The sequence below is a fragment of the Leptopilina heterotoma genome, unplaced genomic scaffold (genome assembly GCF_015476425.1).
Source record: "Leptopilina heterotoma isolate Lh14 unplaced genomic scaffold, ASM1547642v1 Lhet_247, whole genome shotgun sequence".
NCBI lineage: Eukaryota > Metazoa > Arthropoda > Insecta > Hymenoptera > Figitidae > Leptopilina > Leptopilina heterotoma.
The window spans coordinates 207,257-228,248 of NW_025110963.1; the positions used below are offsets into that span (position 1 = coordinate 207,257).

The 20,992-nt window shown below is 26.4% G+C and overlaps 1 protein-coding gene across 5 annotated transcripts in view; it reads right to left on the minus strand.

Moving 5' to 3' along the window:
- Positions 1-3,730: 3,730 nt before the first annotated feature.
- Positions 3,731-20,992, minus strand: part of LOC122503190 (filamin-A) — a 98,009-nt gene continuing 80,747 nt past the window's right edge. For all 5 annotated transcript variants that reach the window (XM_043613639.1, XM_043613638.1, XM_043613641.1 and 2 more), the window contains 7 exons: positions 16,997-17,137; positions 14,392-14,694; positions 13,234-14,289; positions 10,744-10,937; positions 7,636-8,077; positions 7,342-7,545; positions 3,731-4,507 (listed from right to left, as the gene is read on the minus strand). In XM_043613639.1, the coding sequence (XP_043469574.1) occupies positions 4,323-4,507; positions 7,342-7,545; positions 7,636-8,077; positions 10,744-10,937; positions 13,234-14,289; positions 14,392-14,694; positions 16,997-17,137 (2,525 nt within the window). In that variant the 3' untranslated portion in view covers positions 3,731-4,322. The remainder of the gene's footprint in view (positions 4,508-7,341; positions 7,546-7,635; positions 8,078-10,743; positions 10,938-13,233; positions 14,290-14,391; positions 14,695-16,996; positions 17,138-20,992) is intronic.

Consider the following 20,992-nt stretch of genomic DNA (forward strand, 5'->3'; position numbering starts at 1 on the left):
TTTCCGTGTAAATTTAAACCTTTTTGAAATTGAACAACTTAGAAAAATATATATTTCTTCCTTTTTTATGATAATTTAGATGATAAAGTGATAAAATAATTATTTTATATTATAAGAATATATTGTTACTGCAACTTCTTCGAAAGTATTTTCATATTCAATTATCTATAAAATTTTAACTAAAATTTATTTTAAAACCAATTTTCATTAAACGCAACTCTTTCAAAATAAAATTAATTTTGAAATATTCATTGATTGTCATTATTTTATGATATAGTTGTTCAAGATTTAAATTATTTAAAAAGAAATTATTGTTAGAAATTAAAAACATAGAATGTTTTGTATTATAATTTGTGGTAAGTTTATAGTTTATGAAGCAGACAAAGCACACCCTAAAAAAGTAATCTTATAGTTGGAGAAAATATCCTCTTCTAATATCCTCTCAAGTTCTACTATTTTTAAAATTGTTAATTTTATTTTAAAAAGTAAGTAAGAGGTTAGCCGCTCTTTCCTGATATTAAAACTATTTTCCCTGGCCAAATTTTTTTTACAGGAAAATATAAAAGTTTACGGAAAATGAGTAAAATTTAATAATTTTTAAAAATTACAATTATAACCCTACCTGAATTCAATTATTTACTACAATTTTCAATTTAACTGTATATCTAAATCAATTATTTTAAATAATTTTCCGAAAGTTCTTCTAGAATAGTTCAATTATTTAAATACAAAAACTCAATTCTTTATAATAATTGTAACTGTCCATGTTTATTTCTTAAGTTAGTAAGATATAATATTTTTAAAACATAATAAAGACATTCTTAAAATTAATTTTTCAAAAATTAATAATTTTTCAATTATATACGATTGAAAAATTTACAAACAATTGAAATTTGGTGAAATTTTGTATTGAATTTATGAAAAATATAAATAAAAATAATCAAATTTTTGAAAACTTTTAATTGTAAATAATATGAACATGGTTTCTCCTAAATTTAATGAAGTTTAAAAAAGTACATTTTAAAAAATTGAAATTTATTTTGTTTAAAAATAATTGAATCTTAAAAAATTATGATAAAACACTTATAAGAATTAGATTTTAATAATATTGTAATGTAATTTTTCAAAAATAATTGAATTTGTTAAAAGAATTTTTGTATAATTTAAGAAAACTAATTAATTTTTTGATGAATTTTAATAAAAAATGTTGAACGTAGAGTAGAGGGGGGTAATGTAGTGCACTGACTTTACTGACTAAACGAATGAATTGAATTACTTGTCGTTGGTATGGTAGGGTTAAGGTATCAAATTATAGTAATGTATATCATTTAGGCTTTATTGTGCTTCTTCTAAAAGAAGTTGTGGCGTCACTTCAAAAACACTAGATTTCGAAACCATATTTCCGTTTTTTTAGTGACTTGAAGAAAATGTGAGGCTCGTTAAAAAAGTATCAGGAAAGTGATTTTTCCATGTAAAATTTACTTCTGAACCCAAATTTAGTATTGTTTTGACGTTTAATTTTGTTTTTATTGAGATATTGAAGTCAATGTGAAAAAAGTGCTTGGGGGCATTGTAGTGCACGGGGTTGTTGGGGCAATCAGAGTACCGTAAGTATGTATTATTTAACCATGTTTGCTTTTTGCAAATTTTTGCAGTTTTCTTTCAGTTTTATCTAACACAGGACCAAAGAAATCTCTAGTTTATAGTGCTATCCACGAGATGAGATGATACCATGCAAAGTCTTGATCTCGTCTCGGTTTTTACATGCAAAGTCTCATCTCGTGGGCATCACTACTAGTTTATAGTTTTTTAAGTTTCTTATGTCCCTAATATTATATCTAATAAAATAAAATCGTTTATAATATATTCTCTGCTTTTTATTTCACTAATAAAGTGGTGCACTACATTGCCCCACAAATTTTAGAATGTCGAAAAAAAGTGCCTTCAGTTTTTTTGATATAGAAAAGCTCCATCTACATCTACAAAAAAATAATGTACACCATAAATGTAGCTAGAAGCATTGTCTTTCCAACGAGTCCTTATTGATCAAAATTTGGTTGAAAATTGCGACCACAGGAGTCTTCGAAAGAAAAGTGCACTACATTACCCCCTTCTACTCCATGGTTTTTTTCTCAAAAATGTTAAAAATAATTCTAAAATATTATTTTTGCATGTATTAAAATTTTCGGAAATATGTTATTTAAAATACTGAAAGTATTGAATTTTGAAAAATTAGAAGCTAATTTTCATAAATTTATATTTTTATAAATTTTTATTTAAAGATTTTTTATTAACAGTTTTGATAATTCAATTATTTTAAAAATTTGCCATTAAAATTCTTCAAAAGTTGATTTTCAAAAATTGTAACAAAAATACTTGAAAAAATTAATTATTTTCAATTAAATTTTACAAAATTTAAATTATTCAAAAAGATTTTTATTATAGGTATATTTGAAAAATTTAATTATCTTAAACAATGATTCAAAAATAATTTTGCTTCCTCGTGAGGAAGCTTTGTAGTCGTTTAATTTACAAAATTTTTAAAAATCCTTTTAACAAATTTTCTTCTATATAGGACTATGTTATAAAAGACCCTGAACAATTGTCCGGATGTATGTATGTGTGTGTGGATCCCGATTTTTGTGAACACGATAACTCGAAGAGGTTTTAACGAATTTGGCTAAAATTTACCAGGTATATTTATCATAAAAATATCTCGAAATGGATTGATAGACTAAAAAATTCTCAGAACAAAAATTTTTTTTTTTCAAAAAATTTTTTTTAAGTTGGTTATTGAAGTTAATCTATAATAAAATCTTATTCTTTGCATCAAGACGAATCGATTGGTATATAAAAAGTATAAATTGTATGAAAATTTATAGAATTAAAACCATTTATAGACAAAAAATTTGAACTTTTATTCATTTTTTCTTAAAAATCATGTTGCTGTACAATAAAATGTTATTATTTATTGAAAAATGAATCAAAAATCTTATTCTTTGCATCAAGACGAATCGACTGATGTATATAAAGTATATATTCTATTGAAAATTATAGAATTAATTACAATTACAGTTGAAAAATTCACTTTTTTACTAAAATTTTTTTGTTTATTTAAATTCATATTACTGTATAAGAAAATTTTATTGTTTTTATTAAGAGGAATAAACTTTATTTTATAAATGTTAAATTGTATTAAAAATGATTTAAAAGTAAAATATATTTATCGTTAATGCTTCCTCCACGAGGAAGCAAATTTTTTTTGATGATCGTAAAGAGGAAGCAAAATGTTCATGTAATGAACATCTGGATTTACAACTTGTTTAAAAGATTTGTTTATACCTAGTTATTTTTCACACTATAGACATCGAAACAAGTTGCATTTTATAACTGAAAAATGTGGTATTTTGTTGCAATATTTAAAAGAAAAGTCTAAGAAAGTCAATTTTCCTAATTTTCCCCCCGTCATTTCCCTGACTATACTAAAAAAAAATTTATTTATACACACATACATCAGGACAATTGTTTCTCATGTCGAAATATGTATACCACGCTTAAAAAATTGTAAAAATAATTGATTTTAAGTTTAATAATCGACATCACTATAGAACTTCCTATGACGAAGCAAAATAATCTATTTAACATTTGTGAAAATTATTCTACTTCTTTTCACATATAATACACGTAAATTTATAGGTTTATAGTGATAGAAAATTAAAAAACAACAAAATGTTAATAAATATATATTAGTTTTATTTCTATAACAATATACGCTTTTATCGGTAATATAATAATGACTCACTGTAACGCAATGGAGATTTATTTATGATATTTTGATTTTTGTTTTAAATATATAATATGTTTATGTAAATAATAAGGCACATCTGGATGTTCATCAATCTAAGATAATAAAACTTAAAGAATAAAATGTCCCAAAGTTATGCTTTTTTTAATTTAACTTATCAAATTTATAATTTAATCAGATAAATTGAAATAAATTGACGAAAAAACACTGTCGTATCTTGTGTAATAAAAATATCCAGAACGATAATATCTTACATCCTAACTCTTGGAAATACCAAGTAGCAATTTTGCTAAACTATAAAAAGTAAATTGGTCGGTTGGGGGGGACATTGAGAAATAGGCAAGTTGTGTTAAAAAATCTAGATGCTGCACTCACAATGACAAAATTGATAATTAAATAACATCTAAAGTGATCATTTGACATTCGAAACTTTTGTTCGCGCATAAAATTTGCTCTCGCAAAAAAATACATCAATTCATTTCTCGTTTTTTTCCATATAAGGATTTCGATTTTCAATCTAAACTTCTACTTTATAAGGTGATCCAGGAATATGATCGTCACCCCATTTTACAATAACTATATATTCTCCTCGTTCACGTACTAAGTAGCTTACGTTATAGTTATTTCTTCCCGCGTGTTTCACATAAACTTCCTCGCAAGGGCCTTTAGGTCCATATACACCACAGTACAAAATGTTGTTGCCTGAAACAAATAATTAAAATTAGTTTTTAAATCATTTATATCATTTTCTTATAAGTCGACTCAATATGAATATTAAAATAATAATTTTTCAAGAAGCTTATTTAATAAACATTAGGCATTCTTTATCAATTTATGGAAAAGATAAAAGTGGGCTATGAAATTGGCGTTAATTCTGAGCGTCAAAAATCATTTCTTGCGTGGAACCAAAAAATCGACCATTTTTTTTAAAAATTTCAGATTAAAAGCGTGCCCTAAAAATTTTTAACTCCCCAATTGAATCGAAACTTGGAAATTAGTAACATTTTCATTCTTAAAAACCTAGTGAGATATTTTTCGATGCATAGAATCGACGCCAACTTCAGGAATCTGACAAAAGAAAATGATTTAAATTTTGAGAGGAATTCAATGGCTATAAAATAAAATCGGTCAGAAAATATTTTGACCATTTTTGAATTTTTATTTTTCTTAAAAATTCATAGATTTTAAAGTCCATCCGTAATTATGTAAAAAATATGTCTTAGTACCTTCTAATAAAAAAATTGCTGATTGAAAACATTTATTTTTACTATTTTTAAAGCATTTTCTTTATAAAAATTATTGTTTTTAGGTTAAAAATGATTTTTTATATGAGAATTCATTTGTTTATTTTTCTAACTAATTTCAAACCATAATTTTTAAAAATATATCTAAAATATAAAAAAATTATGATTAATAAATTATGATTTGAAATTAGTTAGAAAAATGAACAAATGAATGTCCAATAAAAAAATTGAAAAAATTCTAACAATTTTTAAGAAAAATAAATATTTAAAAAGTGTCAAAATATTTTCTGACCGATTTTATTTTATAACCATTAAATTCCTATCGAAATAATTTTATAGAAGATTTAGATCATTTTCTTGATATTTAAATGTTTAAAAAGTTTTGATAAAATAACTGTAAACTAATCGTTAAAAGACGATTTTACAATTTTTGAAGCATTTTTCCATTTAAAAAAACTTTGTTTTTAAGTTGAAAATGCTAAAAATTATCATTATTATTCAATTTTTTATTTGGAAATTCATTTGCTTATTTTTCTAACTAACTTCAAATTATAATTTTTTTTAATAAACATATAATAAAATATTAAAATAAATAATGATAAAATTATGATTTGAAATTAGTTAGAATAATAAAAAAATGATTTTTTCAGATTTTAAAAGTAACAAACAATTGTATTTTTTACATTTTCAACCTAAAAACAAAATGTTCTTTTTTTTACAAAAGAATGGTTCAAAAATAGTAAAAACTTAGTTTTTAATTCGGCAAATTTTTCGTTAATACAAAAACATATTTTTCACAAAATTACTGATGAATTTTACATTTTATCAATTTTTAAGAAAATAAATTTTTAAAAAGTGTAAAAATATTTTCTGACCGATTTTATTTTATAACCATTGAATTACTATAAAAAAATTACTATAAAAATGATTTTATAGAAGATTAAAATCAGTTTCTTGGTATAGTGATAAATATACATAGTCGAAACTTTTATTAAAATAAAAATTTTAAAAATTAATTTTTCTCAAAAGTTTATATTTTTAAAAAGTTTGTATAAAATGACTGTAAAATAATCAGTAAAAGATAAAATTATGAGACTTGTTTAAAAAAAAAAATAATAATAATAGAAAATTATTCATAAGTTCTCTAACATTTTTTTAAACTTATTGACTAAAAATTCTCAAAAACTCGGTGTTTAAAAAAATTATCATTTTTGTTATTTATTTCTGTTGTAAATGTTTTTAAAAATTCTTACATTTAATTTTAATGAAATGGTTTTAAAAATTTTTTTAGATTTATTTTAGAGCACTAAAATAGCTCTAAATTTTTGTATCTCCAAAAAAATCACTGAATGAAAAGCTTGATTTTTAAAATTTTTGAAGCATTTTTTCATTGAAAAGAACTTTGTTTTTAGGTTGAAATTGATAAAAAAAATTAATAAGGACGGTCAAAATATATTCTGACCCTTTTTGGATTAATATTTTTCTCAAAAATTGATAGATTTTAAAATCCATCCGTAATTTTGTAGAAAATATGTTTTTGTGTCTATAAAAAATTACCGAATAAAAAAATTGATTTTTATAAGTTTTGAAGCATTTTTTTGAAAAAAGTATTGTTTTCAGGTTAAAAATAATAAAAAATATCATTGTTATTTAAATTTTTATATGGAAATTCACTTGTTTATTTTTCTAATTTCAAATCACAATATCATAATTTTGTTATATTGTGATTGGAAATTTTTTAGAAAGATAAAAAAGTGAATTTCCATATAAAAAATTGAATAATAATGGTATTTTTTATCATGTTCAACTTAAAAACAATTTTTTTTCCAAAAAAAATGCTTCAAAAAATTATAAAAATCAATTTTTTTATTCGTTAATTTTTTTGGTGATACAGAAACATATTTTCTACAAAATTACGGATGGATTTTAAAATCTATCAATTTTTGAGAAAAATATAAATCTAAAAAGAGTCAGAATATATTTTGAGAAATTTCTTCATTTTCTGACTATTGATTTCCCCTCAAGAAATTATTTTAAACATAATTTTATGGAAGATTTAAATCATTTTCTTGCGATACAGTTAAAAATTCTCCCCTTAAGCTGTCAGTGCCATACATTTTTAAAAATACTTTAACAGCTTTAAATTGTTGAATATACGGCAATAAATTAACACTAAATTCTGTGATGATTTCATGAAAAAATTAATTATAGATACTTAAATATATTACATTAGATTTATTATAAATACTCTCAGTTAGAAAAGTAATCAAGTAAAATGATAATATTATTTACCTGCGTCTGTAGCATTGACAGTGAATTGATTTTGTTTTCCTAGATAAGCTTTTTTCAGTCCCATGCCTTTACTTGATACTTTACTGGCATCAGATTTGAAACGTGGAAGAATTGGACCGGCATTTTTTGACTTGGATATTTTTTGTACAGTTTCAACAACAATTGTGCTAGTTTCTTGAGCTCCCCTCTCAGCTAAGTCTTTCCCTGTAAATTAATTTTTAAAAATTTTAATTTTAATTAAATATAAACATTGTTTTGATCAGAAAGAAAAAATGGCAAAGATAATGAATTTACCTGTCGCTGTAACTTTATAAGGCGATCCAACAGTATGATATCCGTTATATTTGATGCTGATGTAGTAATCGCCAGGAACTAAGGGGGTGTACCTGACTTTGTAGCCTTCTTCAACTTCAGTGCAATCCATCGCAACTTTGCTGGGACCGTCGACAGTGACTCCGAGAGCTCCAGAACCAGCATTACACGTGTCAATAATAAAATCGGTCTTTTGTCCTGTTTTCACTTCGGACAATCCATTTCCATGGACGTGGATAGCAGCCGGATCAGCGTCCACTTTGCCGACCTTCACTCTAAACGGACTTCCGTTTATGTGAACTCCATTGAATTTAAGATGGATATTGTGGACTCCATTCTCATGGGGCATAAACCTCACCGAGTATTCCTCAGAGTCAATGGCTTGGATGAAACAGTCATCCTCAACTCCACTGGGAGAAACGATCTAAAAATCAGTTAATTATTCAATTTATGTTCAGATTCAGACCATAACCAGAAAGAAATATTGGCGGGTAAAAATTATTTTTGTTTTCAAAAATATTGATAAATTGGTCCCCTTCACAATAAATTCGCAACTATCTAATTACCAGGGCTCGAACCAGTGAAAGTATTTAAAAATACGGACTTTACGGACCAAAAATAAAAAATTACGGACCATTTACGGACCAAATGCTGAGTGCTGACAAAAATATAACCAGTCCGAGTCAAATAAGAGAACATTTTACTTAAAACTAGAAATTAAATTTTTCATAACTATAAAACATGAAGATATCGATCACTCCGAGTCTTCGACTCGGAGTAATCGCTTTCTTCATGTTTTATAATAATTTATTAAAGATGGCCGACTAATGAAATTATTATTTTATATTATAAGAATATTGTATTTCTTGAAAACTATTTTCATCACTTCAATTTAACTTTTTTTAAAAGAATTTTTAACTAAAATTCTATCTTTAAATCAATTATTTTTAATATTTTTCGAAAAGTTCTTTGACAATTTTCAAAAATCCATTTTTTACAATTCAATTTTACGAAATTACAATTATTCAAAAATTCTCCAATTAAATATATTATATTAAAAAATAACAAAACTTCAAAAAATTTTTTAAAAAAATTCAATTAAACCCTTTGAAAAAAATTAATTTCACAGAATTATTAGTTAAAATTTTAATAACAGAAATTAATTTTTAAATCAATTTTTATTAGAAAATTCAACGAGAATTCAATTATTTAAATAAAAAATTAATAACTTATTGAACAATTGAATGTTTCTTTAAATTGAATTCTCATAAAAAATTTTATCAACAAACTTTTCAGGATAATTAAATTTTTCGAGGAATTCGATTGAAATTGTATTAAATGAAATTGAAATTCTGCAATGAGTTTTATTATTTATGAAAATAATTAAAATTTTCCAAAGAATTTTATTAAAAAAATTTTTTAAATAATTGAATTGATATGAAGAATTTTATAAAAATAATTTTATATAATCGATTTTTTTCGAAAAAAATTGATGAAAATTGTGTTTGTTCGAAAATAATTAAATTTCTGTGAAAATTTTATAAACGAAAATAATTCAATTCCTGAATAAGTTTTATTTATACACAAATTTTTTTTTTTTCTTTAATCAAAAATTTAAAAAAGAAAAAATTTTTTTTTCTCTTTTGAATAAAATTTTTTTTTTTTTCTCTAAAAAGAGTTTTATTATTTACGAAAATGATTAAATCGCTGTACAAATTTTATACTATTTATGAAAATAATTAAATTGTTGACAAAAAAAATTTATAAAAAATTTACAAATCATTGAATGTATGCAAAGATTTTTATCAAAAAATTTGTTAATAATTTAATTTCTTCGAAGAATTTTATTATTTATGGAAATAATTGAATTTTTAGGGAGAATTTTATTAAAAATTTTCATAATCCTAATTAAATTCTTTTGAAGAATTTATTTGAATTTCTTTAAAATAATGGAGTTTCTTTAATAATTTTCATTGAAAATTTTCAAACTAATTGAATTTTATATAAACAATTTATTTCAAGTTTTTTACAATAATCGTGTTTCTTAATAATTAAAATTAAACATTTAATTCTTGAATTTTATTTAAATTTTTAGAAAATAATTTAATTCTTTCGAAAAATTTCTTTAATTTATTGAATACAATCGAATTTTTTTAATGATTGTATTGAAAATAATTAAATTCTTACTATGAATTTTACTAGATACTTAAAAAAAAGAATTGAATTGTTTTGAGGGATTTATTAAAAATTTTAGAAATTAATTACATTCTTTCAAAAAATGTTATTAAAATTTTTTTTTTAATTTGAATTCTTTCATGAAATGTTATTAAAATTGTATTCTAAATTGTAATTGAATTTTTGGGTAAAATTTTATTAAAATTTTTGAAAATAATTGAATTTCGGAGAAGAATTTTATTATTTATAAAGATAATTGAAATTTTGACGAGGATTTTTAAAAATTTTTGAAAATAATTGAAATTTCGCCATGAATTTTATTGCTTTAGAAAATAATTAAATTTTTGCAATTATTTGGAACTTTTCAAAAATTTTCTAAATTATATCGTTAAATTTACGAACTTTTATTGCTTTTTCAATCAAATTACGGACTTTAAGGATCTTTTTTAAAAAAAGGGACTTTTACGGACTTTAAACAAATTTACGGACTTTTACGGGATTTATGGATCTAGTTCGAGCCTTAAATTACACTTCTACATTAAATTAATTGACAAATTGTTCCCCTTTCGAATAAATTCGTAACTACCATCTAATTAATACAATAAATAAAATTCAATTAATTAGTAAAATTTAATAAAATTTTGAATTTACAATTTTTAGTTAAATGTTTCATTAAAATTCGACTTTGGTAAAAATATTCGCTTTTGCATTTTTCTCGCATTAAATTCTTCCCACGTGTTATGATATAGTATGTTCATTTCGTAAGAGAGGGGAAGCTATATTTAAAATGTTTTGCGATAGAAATAAACTTAGCTTTAAAAATATAAAGGTGTATGCAGAGTCTTGGAAAGGCCAATTAAAATGTTCATCAAATTATATAAAAAATTTACCAAAAAGTATTTGAAATTAATTTACCTTTCCATCGAGTTGTCCCTTGGCACCATTGTTGCGAACAAGGAAAGTTGCCGGTTTGTCAATTTGTACTCCGGAATCAGGAAATTGAGCTATTTCAACCTTGTGAGCATCTCCCATTGCTGGAGAAATGTAAACTCTATGTGGAGAATCCGGGATGTGTTGATCATTGAATTTAATTCCCACTCTGTATTCACCTGAAATTACAATACTCAAATTAGCTCAAATCGAAGTAATTATTTAGATTCCATAACTTTTACATAATTGTTCAAAATCAGTAGAAATCATTAAAATTTTTCATATTATTTTTCTGTTGTATACTTAGTTAATTATAATAATAAAGGAAATTACAATTACAATTTGAATTACAATTAAAATTCCAGAAATAAATTGAATATCAAGAATAAAAATAAGTTTATTATCAAAAATTGTAATTAGGTTGTAATTATGATTACGATATTAGAATGAAATAGAAAAACTAGTCAGCAAATGTTATAACAACTATGCACTTAAGAGTTATGATTCATTATCGTAATTATAAAGTGAATGAAGAAATGGTAATCAATGATAAAATCAATTAAATATTCTCTGTGCTGAAAAATTAGAAAATGGATTATTCATCATATTCGCCTAACTGACCGTCATCCTCTGAATCTTGACTTGTATCGTCTGAGATTGTAAGTTGAGTACACGTCGTGAAGGTGCTCATCTTTAAGAAGTGAGAAATTAATCAAAAATCTTTTTCTAATATCCGAGAGAAGACACTATTGAAATTGACAAATGGGAAAGAGAAGAAAAGTTAAATGACGAAATTAGAAGAACTTAATAAGAGACAGTAAATAAATGTAGCAAAAATTCAAAGATATAAAAGAGTGAAAGGGGAAGAAAAACAAAAATAAGGGAAAAGAGGCGAGTGCCGCTGTAGAAGCGGAGATTGGTCGCGCACCACTATACTTTTCTCCAACCGAACCTAATTCTCAAACTCAAATATTCTTCTTCAGCGTTTTTCGTTCTTGTTCTCTCTCTCTCTCTCTCCCTCTATTGGCTCTCTATTCGCACTCTTGAAAATTGATATTCTTCTCTTTCTTCTTTTTGGCGACCCAAATATAATTCGCATTCAGAGCGACGAGGCAACAAATATATTCATGCCACCAAAATATGAATCTACCTTAGTAAATATAGTCGATGATATTTTGGGATCATGAAGAGAGGAAGGGTTAAGATGATAATTCACACTAAGTTGAAGAAGAAACTTAGTCAAAAATTTCCAAGATTGATAGATAGATTAATCTTCGAGACCATTCACATATTTCAACTTGCTCAAGTTTGTCAACCGTTAAAGATTGGAAATTATGATTAATTTCCACCAGAAGGACCCTTTTTGCTAATTTTCTCCATCCGTTTGTAGAATTGAAAGAAGAATAAACAATAAGAGATTTAATTTAATTTCACGGTTGATTTCTGTATGATTGTTCTTGACCTATTTGTTTAAAAATGTAATACTCATCCCTGGCATGAAAAGAGTTTAATTTAAGAAGGAGATTCCATTTCATCAACATCCTTGCCAGTAATCTTACATTTCTTGTCAAGTTGCCAAACAATTTTCCAAAAAATCTCAAGAGACTCTGCATTAATGGAATTGAATAAACAAAATTTATCAATGGCTTGACAAAAGTTCAATACCTTTATTTACCATCAAAGTTTTATTAGTGATTCATCAGTATCATTCCTTGAATAGTGGAGAATAATCCTTATATGAAAAGAGTAGATATGCAAATTAGGTAAAGGAAGATATTCTTATGGTCATTCTTATGGTATTCGTTTTGGAAAAAGGAAGAAAATACATAGTGGAATTTGAAGATATTCTTATATCAAAGTCTACAAGTAGACAGAGTGAGGAAGTGTAAGATTTTTAGTCTTATGTCATTTTGAATTGTCGAGATAGAGAAGTACAATGTTAAACGAAGAAGTTGCCTTGGTGTGAGAAATAAAGATTTCCGTTACCGCCTGAGGAACGTGTCAAGTTTTATACTTTTATCTATAGTCTTCCATTCGATGAAGGGAGAAAGAAAATATCACTTGGGTTCTCGGAGTTAATCCTCATTTACAAAGGCTATTGTTCAAGTATTCGTATTGTTTGTGGTAATCCTTAAGCTAAATTTAGGCAAATAGAAAAATGCACTTGTGGAAGACGTTCATTTTTCTATTTGCCTGGATTGATTTATGCAATTAGCTTCTAGGATTAAAATTAACACAACTGAAATGAATCTGTACTGCCTCATAATTTACCTAGATCTGGCAAGAGTCCTATTGGCATGTGGACTAACTAAGAAATCCCATTGGTAAGAAAAGGACGAAGTCTATCCTTTTCTCATTAATGAAATTTAGTTAGTCCACAGTCACCAGGACCCCTGTCGAATAAAACAAATTTATAAATAATTAAGTAAATTAAAAAGCACTTAATTACATTTTAAAGTCGTAATGTAAACTTGCCTGGTTCGGAAACTACGTAACTGACGTAACAACTGCCATCCTTGCGATCCTTGAAGTCGATCTGAGCTTTGCTGGGACCCTCAACAGACACAGCGAGTGTTCCTGCTCCGGCCTCTCGAGTCCAGATATTAAACTCGCAAGGCTCACCCTGCTCTCCCCTCTCGAGTCCAGGACCTCCGGCGTGAACTCTGTGAGCTCCACCGTCCCTCAGTGGACCAACGGTGAATTGGAAAGGTGATCCAGGAATGTGCAATTCCTTGTATTTAACGGACACTGTATGTACACCAAGTTCCTTTGGCACGAAAGCAACGGCATAAAGACCATCCTCGATTTCCTTAACTTCAGCGTCTTCAGTGACACCGCCCGGAGAAGTGACCGTTGCCGACAGGTCAAAGGAAGTAATTCCAGGCATTTTAAACGTAAGTTTGCATTGACTGCCAACTTCCGTAATAGGAACAGCTTCCCTTTGTCGTTGAATCTTTTCCCTCTGACGATTGCTTCCTTCTCCGGAAACCTTGACTGTGAAAGGCGAACCCTCGACATGATGGTCGGCGAATTTCAAGTTCATGATGTAATACCCTGGTTCGGTTGGCTTGTACGAAATGTTTAATGTGCCGTCTTCGTTGTCTTTGCACTGGATTTCTGCTTTACTCGGTCCCTCCATGGAGAGGGATAAGCCACCGTATCCGGCGTTTCTCGTATCGATGGAGAATGTATTTTCCACGTGAGTCTTTCCTTCCTTGAGGGCATTGCCTTTAACTTTGACTTTTTTCGCGTCACCAACTTCACGATCCTTAACGTCTATTTTGAAAGGCGAATTGGCAATGTGCTTGCCCATTCGTTTTACCGCAACTGTATGTTCTCCAGACTCGCGAGGAGTGAAAGAGACACACATGTTTCCACTAGGCAACTTCTTCAGGAAGCATGGCTCCTCCAAACCACTTGGAGCTGTGATCGAGGCATTTAACGATCTGATATCTTCGTCGGATACTTTTCCTGGAAGCTGAACTTCACTCGAAGATCCTACTGATATTTGGTTCCTCTTGCGACCCTCGCCTTTAAAGAATTTACAATGTATTAAAAATTTGGTGCCAAACTAATACAAAATACAAAAAATAGTAATAAGTAATAAAAAAAATAGCATCCTAGAAAGCTTACCAGTAATTTTGGCAACGTAGGGACTGCCTCTAATGTGCTTATCGCCGAACTTAACAGTGATCTTGTATTCTCCGGGCGCTGTTGGTAGATAAGAAACAGAGACTGTTCCATCTTTGTTGTCGTGGCAGGAAATTTCAGCTTTGCTAGGACCTTCTACGGCCATAGACAATCCACCTGCGCCTGCTCCTTTGGTGGAGATAGTGAAGTTTCCAGGTTCACCACAAACGCCGTAAACTAAGCCAGGACCATAAGCCGTCACATATCCACTTGCTAAAGAATCTACATGGAACTTATAAGGGGATCCTGAAATAGAAATACATATTATTATAGCTTATATTGAAAAATTATCTAACGTAAAAAAATAGAAGAGTTTTCTGAGACGTAATTAGGTCATAATTAGTTTTCAGAGAAATACTGAGGCTCTATTAAAAATACCCATATATTCCATCCCTCTTACAATAAAATATTTTTTTTCGTCATTATACATTTGAGAAAATATACTAAAACTTATTTGATGCGAGTCAATGGTTATTCCAGGGTTTTTCAGATTTCTGAATCTAAATTTGATGTTTAATTTAAAAATACACTGTACCATAAAACAATAAAAATCATATCTTTAATTTCTTTAAACAGTGATAAAATATTAAAGTGACAAATGATATCTACATTTTTTCAGGGTCGCTGATTACCAATCTAATGTCAGATTTTTTAAATTCAAAATGGCGGATCCAATATGGCGGACCGAAAATTTTAAATTCAATGGATTTTTATCAAACTTGGTACCTAGGAGTTTTTGGGATCTCTGATTATGAATCTAAGGCTAGATTTTCAAATTTCAAAATGGCAAATCCAATATGCCGGACCAAAATTTTTAAATTTCATAGATTTTGATGAAGCTTTGTATCTAAGAGTTTTCGGTGTCGCTGATTATAAATTTGATATTATATTTTCATTTTGCAAAATAGCGGATTCAATATGGCGGACTGAAGTTTTTTAATTGAATAGATTTTTATTAGACAAGTGGTTTTGAATTTTGCAAATCTGGCATTAAATTCGTAATCTGCGGCACCGAAAACCCCTAGATACTAAGTTTAATAATAAAAATGAAGCAATATTTTAAAATTTTTTCAATCCGCCATATTGGATCCGACATTTTGAATTTTGAAAATGTAACATCAGATTCGTAATCAGTGATTCCAAAAATCCTTAGGTACCAAAACTTCATAAAAATCCATCAAATTAAAAATTTTCGGGCGTTAAAGGATTAAAAATAGACCGAATTAGTGTGAAACTTATTACTCGAGGGTTTTTGAAGTCGTTGAATTCAAATTTGATGTTAAATTTGCAAAATATAGAAATTGGCATATTCAATAGGGCTTCTCAATGTAACATAAATTTTATTAATCTATAGAATGTATTTGAAAAACTGACATCAAATTTGCAATAAGCGACCCCAAAAACCTCTACATAGTGATTTTCATAAGTGTTGCTGCATTTCTTAAATGTTAATTCGGTAAATTGGTATTTTTAATTTTGAAAATCTGACTTTGGATTTGTAATCAGCGACCTAACTTTATCAGTGTAAGTTTAAAAATAAAAAATTTATTTAGTAAAAATTGTAAATCACAGATCATTTTTTATTTTTAATGTAGTTTTTAACGTTTTAGTATTTTTCTACCCATTAAAAATTTAAGATATCAAATTTTTAGAATTTTTTTGTACTATTACAATTAATTGTATAATTAATTCTGAAAATTATATTTTAATCAATTTTAATTGATAATTTTAGTTTTAATTTAGTAAACACAAAATTTTAAACATCAAATTTATTTACAGCGATATTCAACCGATTAATTTAAATTTTTGGAAGTGTGAAACAAATATTAAAATAAGTGTAACTTTTACGAAAGGAAAAATATAGTAAAGTGTAAGATCCAGATTTATCAAATCTATTTTTTTAACTTTAAAGTTCAACACTCCAGTTTTCTCCGTGTGGAATATTGTATGGTTAGGATGGGGAGTGTAAAATGTATTTAAGGTAGAAATGGAGGAGGGAGAAGAAGGCTGAATTTGACATAGATAAGGTAGAGTGATAGAATGTTGAATAAAAAAATTGGTTTCCATTAATTTATCTGTTTAAATTGATAAATAGATAATGTCTTTTTTGAAACGATGAACGACAATTTAATAATATGTCATTTGGCACGATTGTACATTTGTACACGAAAATACAAATGAACCTGGATTGTATTTAATATTAATTGGCTTGGGATTATGTGATTCGTGCTGACAATTAGTTAACATAAATTGCGGACAATTAATGATGACAATCTGAGAGAAATCTTAAGCACAAGTGTAAGCAATTTATCGTCTTAGTTTTAGTTAGTCGGTCCTTTAATTAATAACCTCACTGAAATAGCTTTCAAGTTAGTTGTTTGAACATTCAATTTATTATCTCAACAGCTAATTTACAATTAAAAATTATTTATCCAGAAATAAGTCAAGGTTCAACTTCGATGATTAGTAGTTTCAGACTAATTGAAATTTAGAGGGTAAGTAATTTATAAAAAGACATAAATTATTTTTTAGTTTTAAAGGAAGTTACCTGGAATATGTTCGCCATTAAATCTCACAGAAATTTCATGAAGACCTTCTTCTCTTGGATCGTATTTGAGAGAAACAGTGCCATCATGATTGTCTTCAATAACAGGTTTGTCAATGTTTCCACTTGGCATCTTTACTTCAGCTGAAACAGTTGATAAGAACCAGAGTTAATAACTGGAGAAATACAGCTAGTAATTAAAAAAATTTGTTTACTAGTTTATAGTCCCAGTACTTAACATGTAAATTTATTGTAACCGCCTATAAGATTGATACTTAGACCGCGGCTTTCTTTTATATCTGTGATTATAATATTAAACTAATTGTTCTGAACTTTATTATCGTACATTTTAGACAAAACATAACAACAGACAATATAAACATTTAATAGATCTGACTTTAGGCTGATTTTGTCTAACCATTAGCAAAACTTTGGAAAGGATAGTTAAAGAACTTTTTCAACTCTTCATTGGAAGACCACTTATTAATATGTGTCCCAAGTTAAAAATTCAACTACTTTAAAAAAAATTAAGAGGGAATTCATTGTCTAGTGTTTTTATTAGTCTAGTCTATTTATTTATCTAGTGGTAACATAACTCAAAAAACTTTTCGCCTTTTTTGAAAATCTGACGGGGTTAGAACTGAAAGAGTTTTTAATGATCTTTTGATTGATTAATTTTACTTTTTAACATTTTAAAAATTTGACCATAATTTTTTATAATTAATATTTAATCTGATATTTTCACCAACATTGGTCTGATTCATTTTAAAATAAATTATTGCAAACGAAAGCTGATATTTTTTTCATCGATTTAATAATTTTTAAAACCCCGATTTTGATTATTGCATTTAAAACTAAATGTAATAAGTGCAATCTTTTACTTACATATATATGTTCTTTAATTAACCAAAAGCATTCATGTCTCTTATACTTATTAATTAATAAGAAGACTGTTTATTATCAGGTACGTATATCATATTAATTTTCGACTCTTTAAATAAAATATTTGCTTTTATTTGATAATATTAAACTAAAAGCTAAATTTAAACTCTAGGGTCAAGTATAAGTAAAAATATGCATTTTTTTTAAATTAACGAAATTCAATTTCTTCGAGTGTTAAGTAATAACAATGTCATCGACGAATTCAATGATAATGAAGGTTTCGGGGTTAAATGATGTGAATGTTTATAAAAAATGGCGAAAGTAAGTATTTCAAGTTTTTTTTAAATAAACATTTTTTAAAAATGGCAACAATATTTGAGTAATTTTTGAAAAATTGATAAATATATTTTCAATCACAATCACTGTTGACAAAGTGTCTAGCGATTCGTCAATTTAAAATTCCCGGGTTTTTCCCGGTTTTTTCCCGGGTTCTTGAATAATTTTCCCGGATATTCACAAAGGATTTAAAAACATATTTAAATGTTTATCAATAACATTATTTACGTAATTAAATATTGTTTTTATTAAATTACAATCATTAAAGTTATACAATAATTTCTAAAAACTTGACATAGAATATCAAAATTTCACTTATAAAAATTTCTCAACTTTATAATATAATTGTCAATTCAGGGGAATTTAAGAAATTTATTAAATTTTACAAAGATGTCAGAGGTTGAAGTGTGAAAAAATTTGAAAAAAAATTCCGCTCGGTACATACATTATACCCTTTGAAATACTTGTAAAATTTAATTAATTTCTCAAACCATGAATTGCTCATTATAATGTTTACATAGAATTAAACTAGAATATTTAAGCTTTATTTTGACATAAGTTTCAAGAAAATCGGATGCGACGTGTTTTAAGATATTCAAAAAGGTTATCTTTCAAACTTAATTTTTTTCATAAATTCTATTATTTAAAAAAAAAATTTCTACCATTATAAAGTTGAGAAATTTTTGTTTTAAAACCACTAATAGTAAATAAAGTTTGGCTTCAATAAATATAAGAAATAATGATTTAAAAATTGCCTTACAATGTCAATTGTTTATAAGAAGGATCGTTTTCAAATGGAATGCCCCATATTTAGTTTTAAAAAGTAAAATCTTTGCCTTTCCTATATCACAGAAGATTCTTAATTTCTTCTTATAAAATTTGTTACGTATTGTATACCTATAAATTGTTATATAAAAATAATAATAGTAAAAATCCTTTAACTTTTATAATATAACGTATACTAAAGTTAGTTTTAAATAAAATTTAAGTTATTATTTTTACTACTGCTTCATACTATCAATTTACCCTTGACGATTTGAGCTGTGACCGTGTTATTATTTTACGCTTTGAAAAAAATTATAATTTTTTATATACATAATTCAAAAAATACCCTATAAATAAAAAATTCCCGGGGTTTTCCCGGTTTTTCCCGATTTCCCGGTTCGCTAGACACCCTGCTTGAATTTATGAAGAAAAATTTATTATTAGAAAAAATTTTCAATTTAAAAACATTTAAACAAAAATATCCAAACTTATCTAAAATGATTTACAATTTGTCTACATCAAAGGATTTTGTCCCTCATTTATTAATAGGCTTTTTAAAAAAAATTATTACAATTTTAATATAATATTTGTTTTTATTGATATTACAGCATCGGTTGCCATGGTAACCGTTTCCATAACACCAGTTGCTATGGTTACCGTTTTTGTAGAAACTGTTGCTATGGTTACCGTTTTAAGGTTTACCATATCCATAACAACTGCGTCGCAATATTTATATTATATTATATTAATTTATATTTATATTATATTTGAAAGAAACCATCATACATTTTTGTAGCATTATATTAGGTTCATAAAAAGTACACTGAAAAAATGTATTTCTGTTATACATGCAAAATGTGGACCAATACTACCATACTGTATTGGTATGATATACAAAAAACATAGTTGATCTGTTTTAGTCTTATGAGCAAATCTACGGAACTGCATGATTTAACGTAGTAAATATAAAAAATTTTAAATTACAAGCACACATTTTATTTATAGACAATTATGTTAAGGATAAATTTAAAAATCGTAATTTTTCATGTGAATCCTTTTCTTTTAGTGAAAAAAGTTCTGACCAAAATTTTTTTTTTCAAAAATTCATTATTTAAAACGACAAAATAAATTAAGACTACTTAAGCTTTAGGATAAATTCAGGTCAATTATTTTAATAATAAAAGTTATTAAAAAATTGTACATATTTAACGTTTTTAAATAATATCTATTATTCACATAAACATTTAACTTATTGTATATTATTTTCAAAAAGAAAATTATAAATCAGGCACTGGATAATTAATACAAACAATGTTGGTGAGGGTACCAATGTCGGTGCCGAAACGTTCAAAAATTAATATACTTGATTATTGAGCATATTATGAATTATATAAATTATACAGTGTAATCCTGATTTTTAATTTTCTTTTTAAAAATAATACAATAATAATTACTCGATGGAATCACTAAGTTTTATTAAATTAAACCTATTATTCTTCAATCTGTAAGTGTGCCATTAAAATTACTTACAAATTTATAATCGTTCGCTAAAATAACAAAATAAAAAAATCTTCAAAACCAATTCCGTAGATTTGCTCATATGCAATGTGGTCTAGTCATACGTATGAGAGAAATAGAATTATGTATAGGAAGAATACCAATACTGTATTTAAAGGACACCAATAGTGTTTTATTAATACTAACAATAATCCTAACCATGCTCGTATGTCAAAAGCCATATAATTTTTTTCAGTGTATTTGAATTAAAATTTTCGAAAAAAATAATTAATATTTCATTGAAATAAATGAATTTTTCTTTATGCTACCAATGATCTACGCGCAGTCTCCTTCGCTAATACCAATCAAGTTAGAGTGTACTATTCAGAAGCGCTCACTTATACTTCAGCTCTTAATATTATAATCCATTTTTACTATCAGCCTCTCAATTATTGTACAGAAAATTCAAGAGGTCTTCTAGTAAGTTATTATAGTTCTCAACGAAAAGCTCTTAGAATA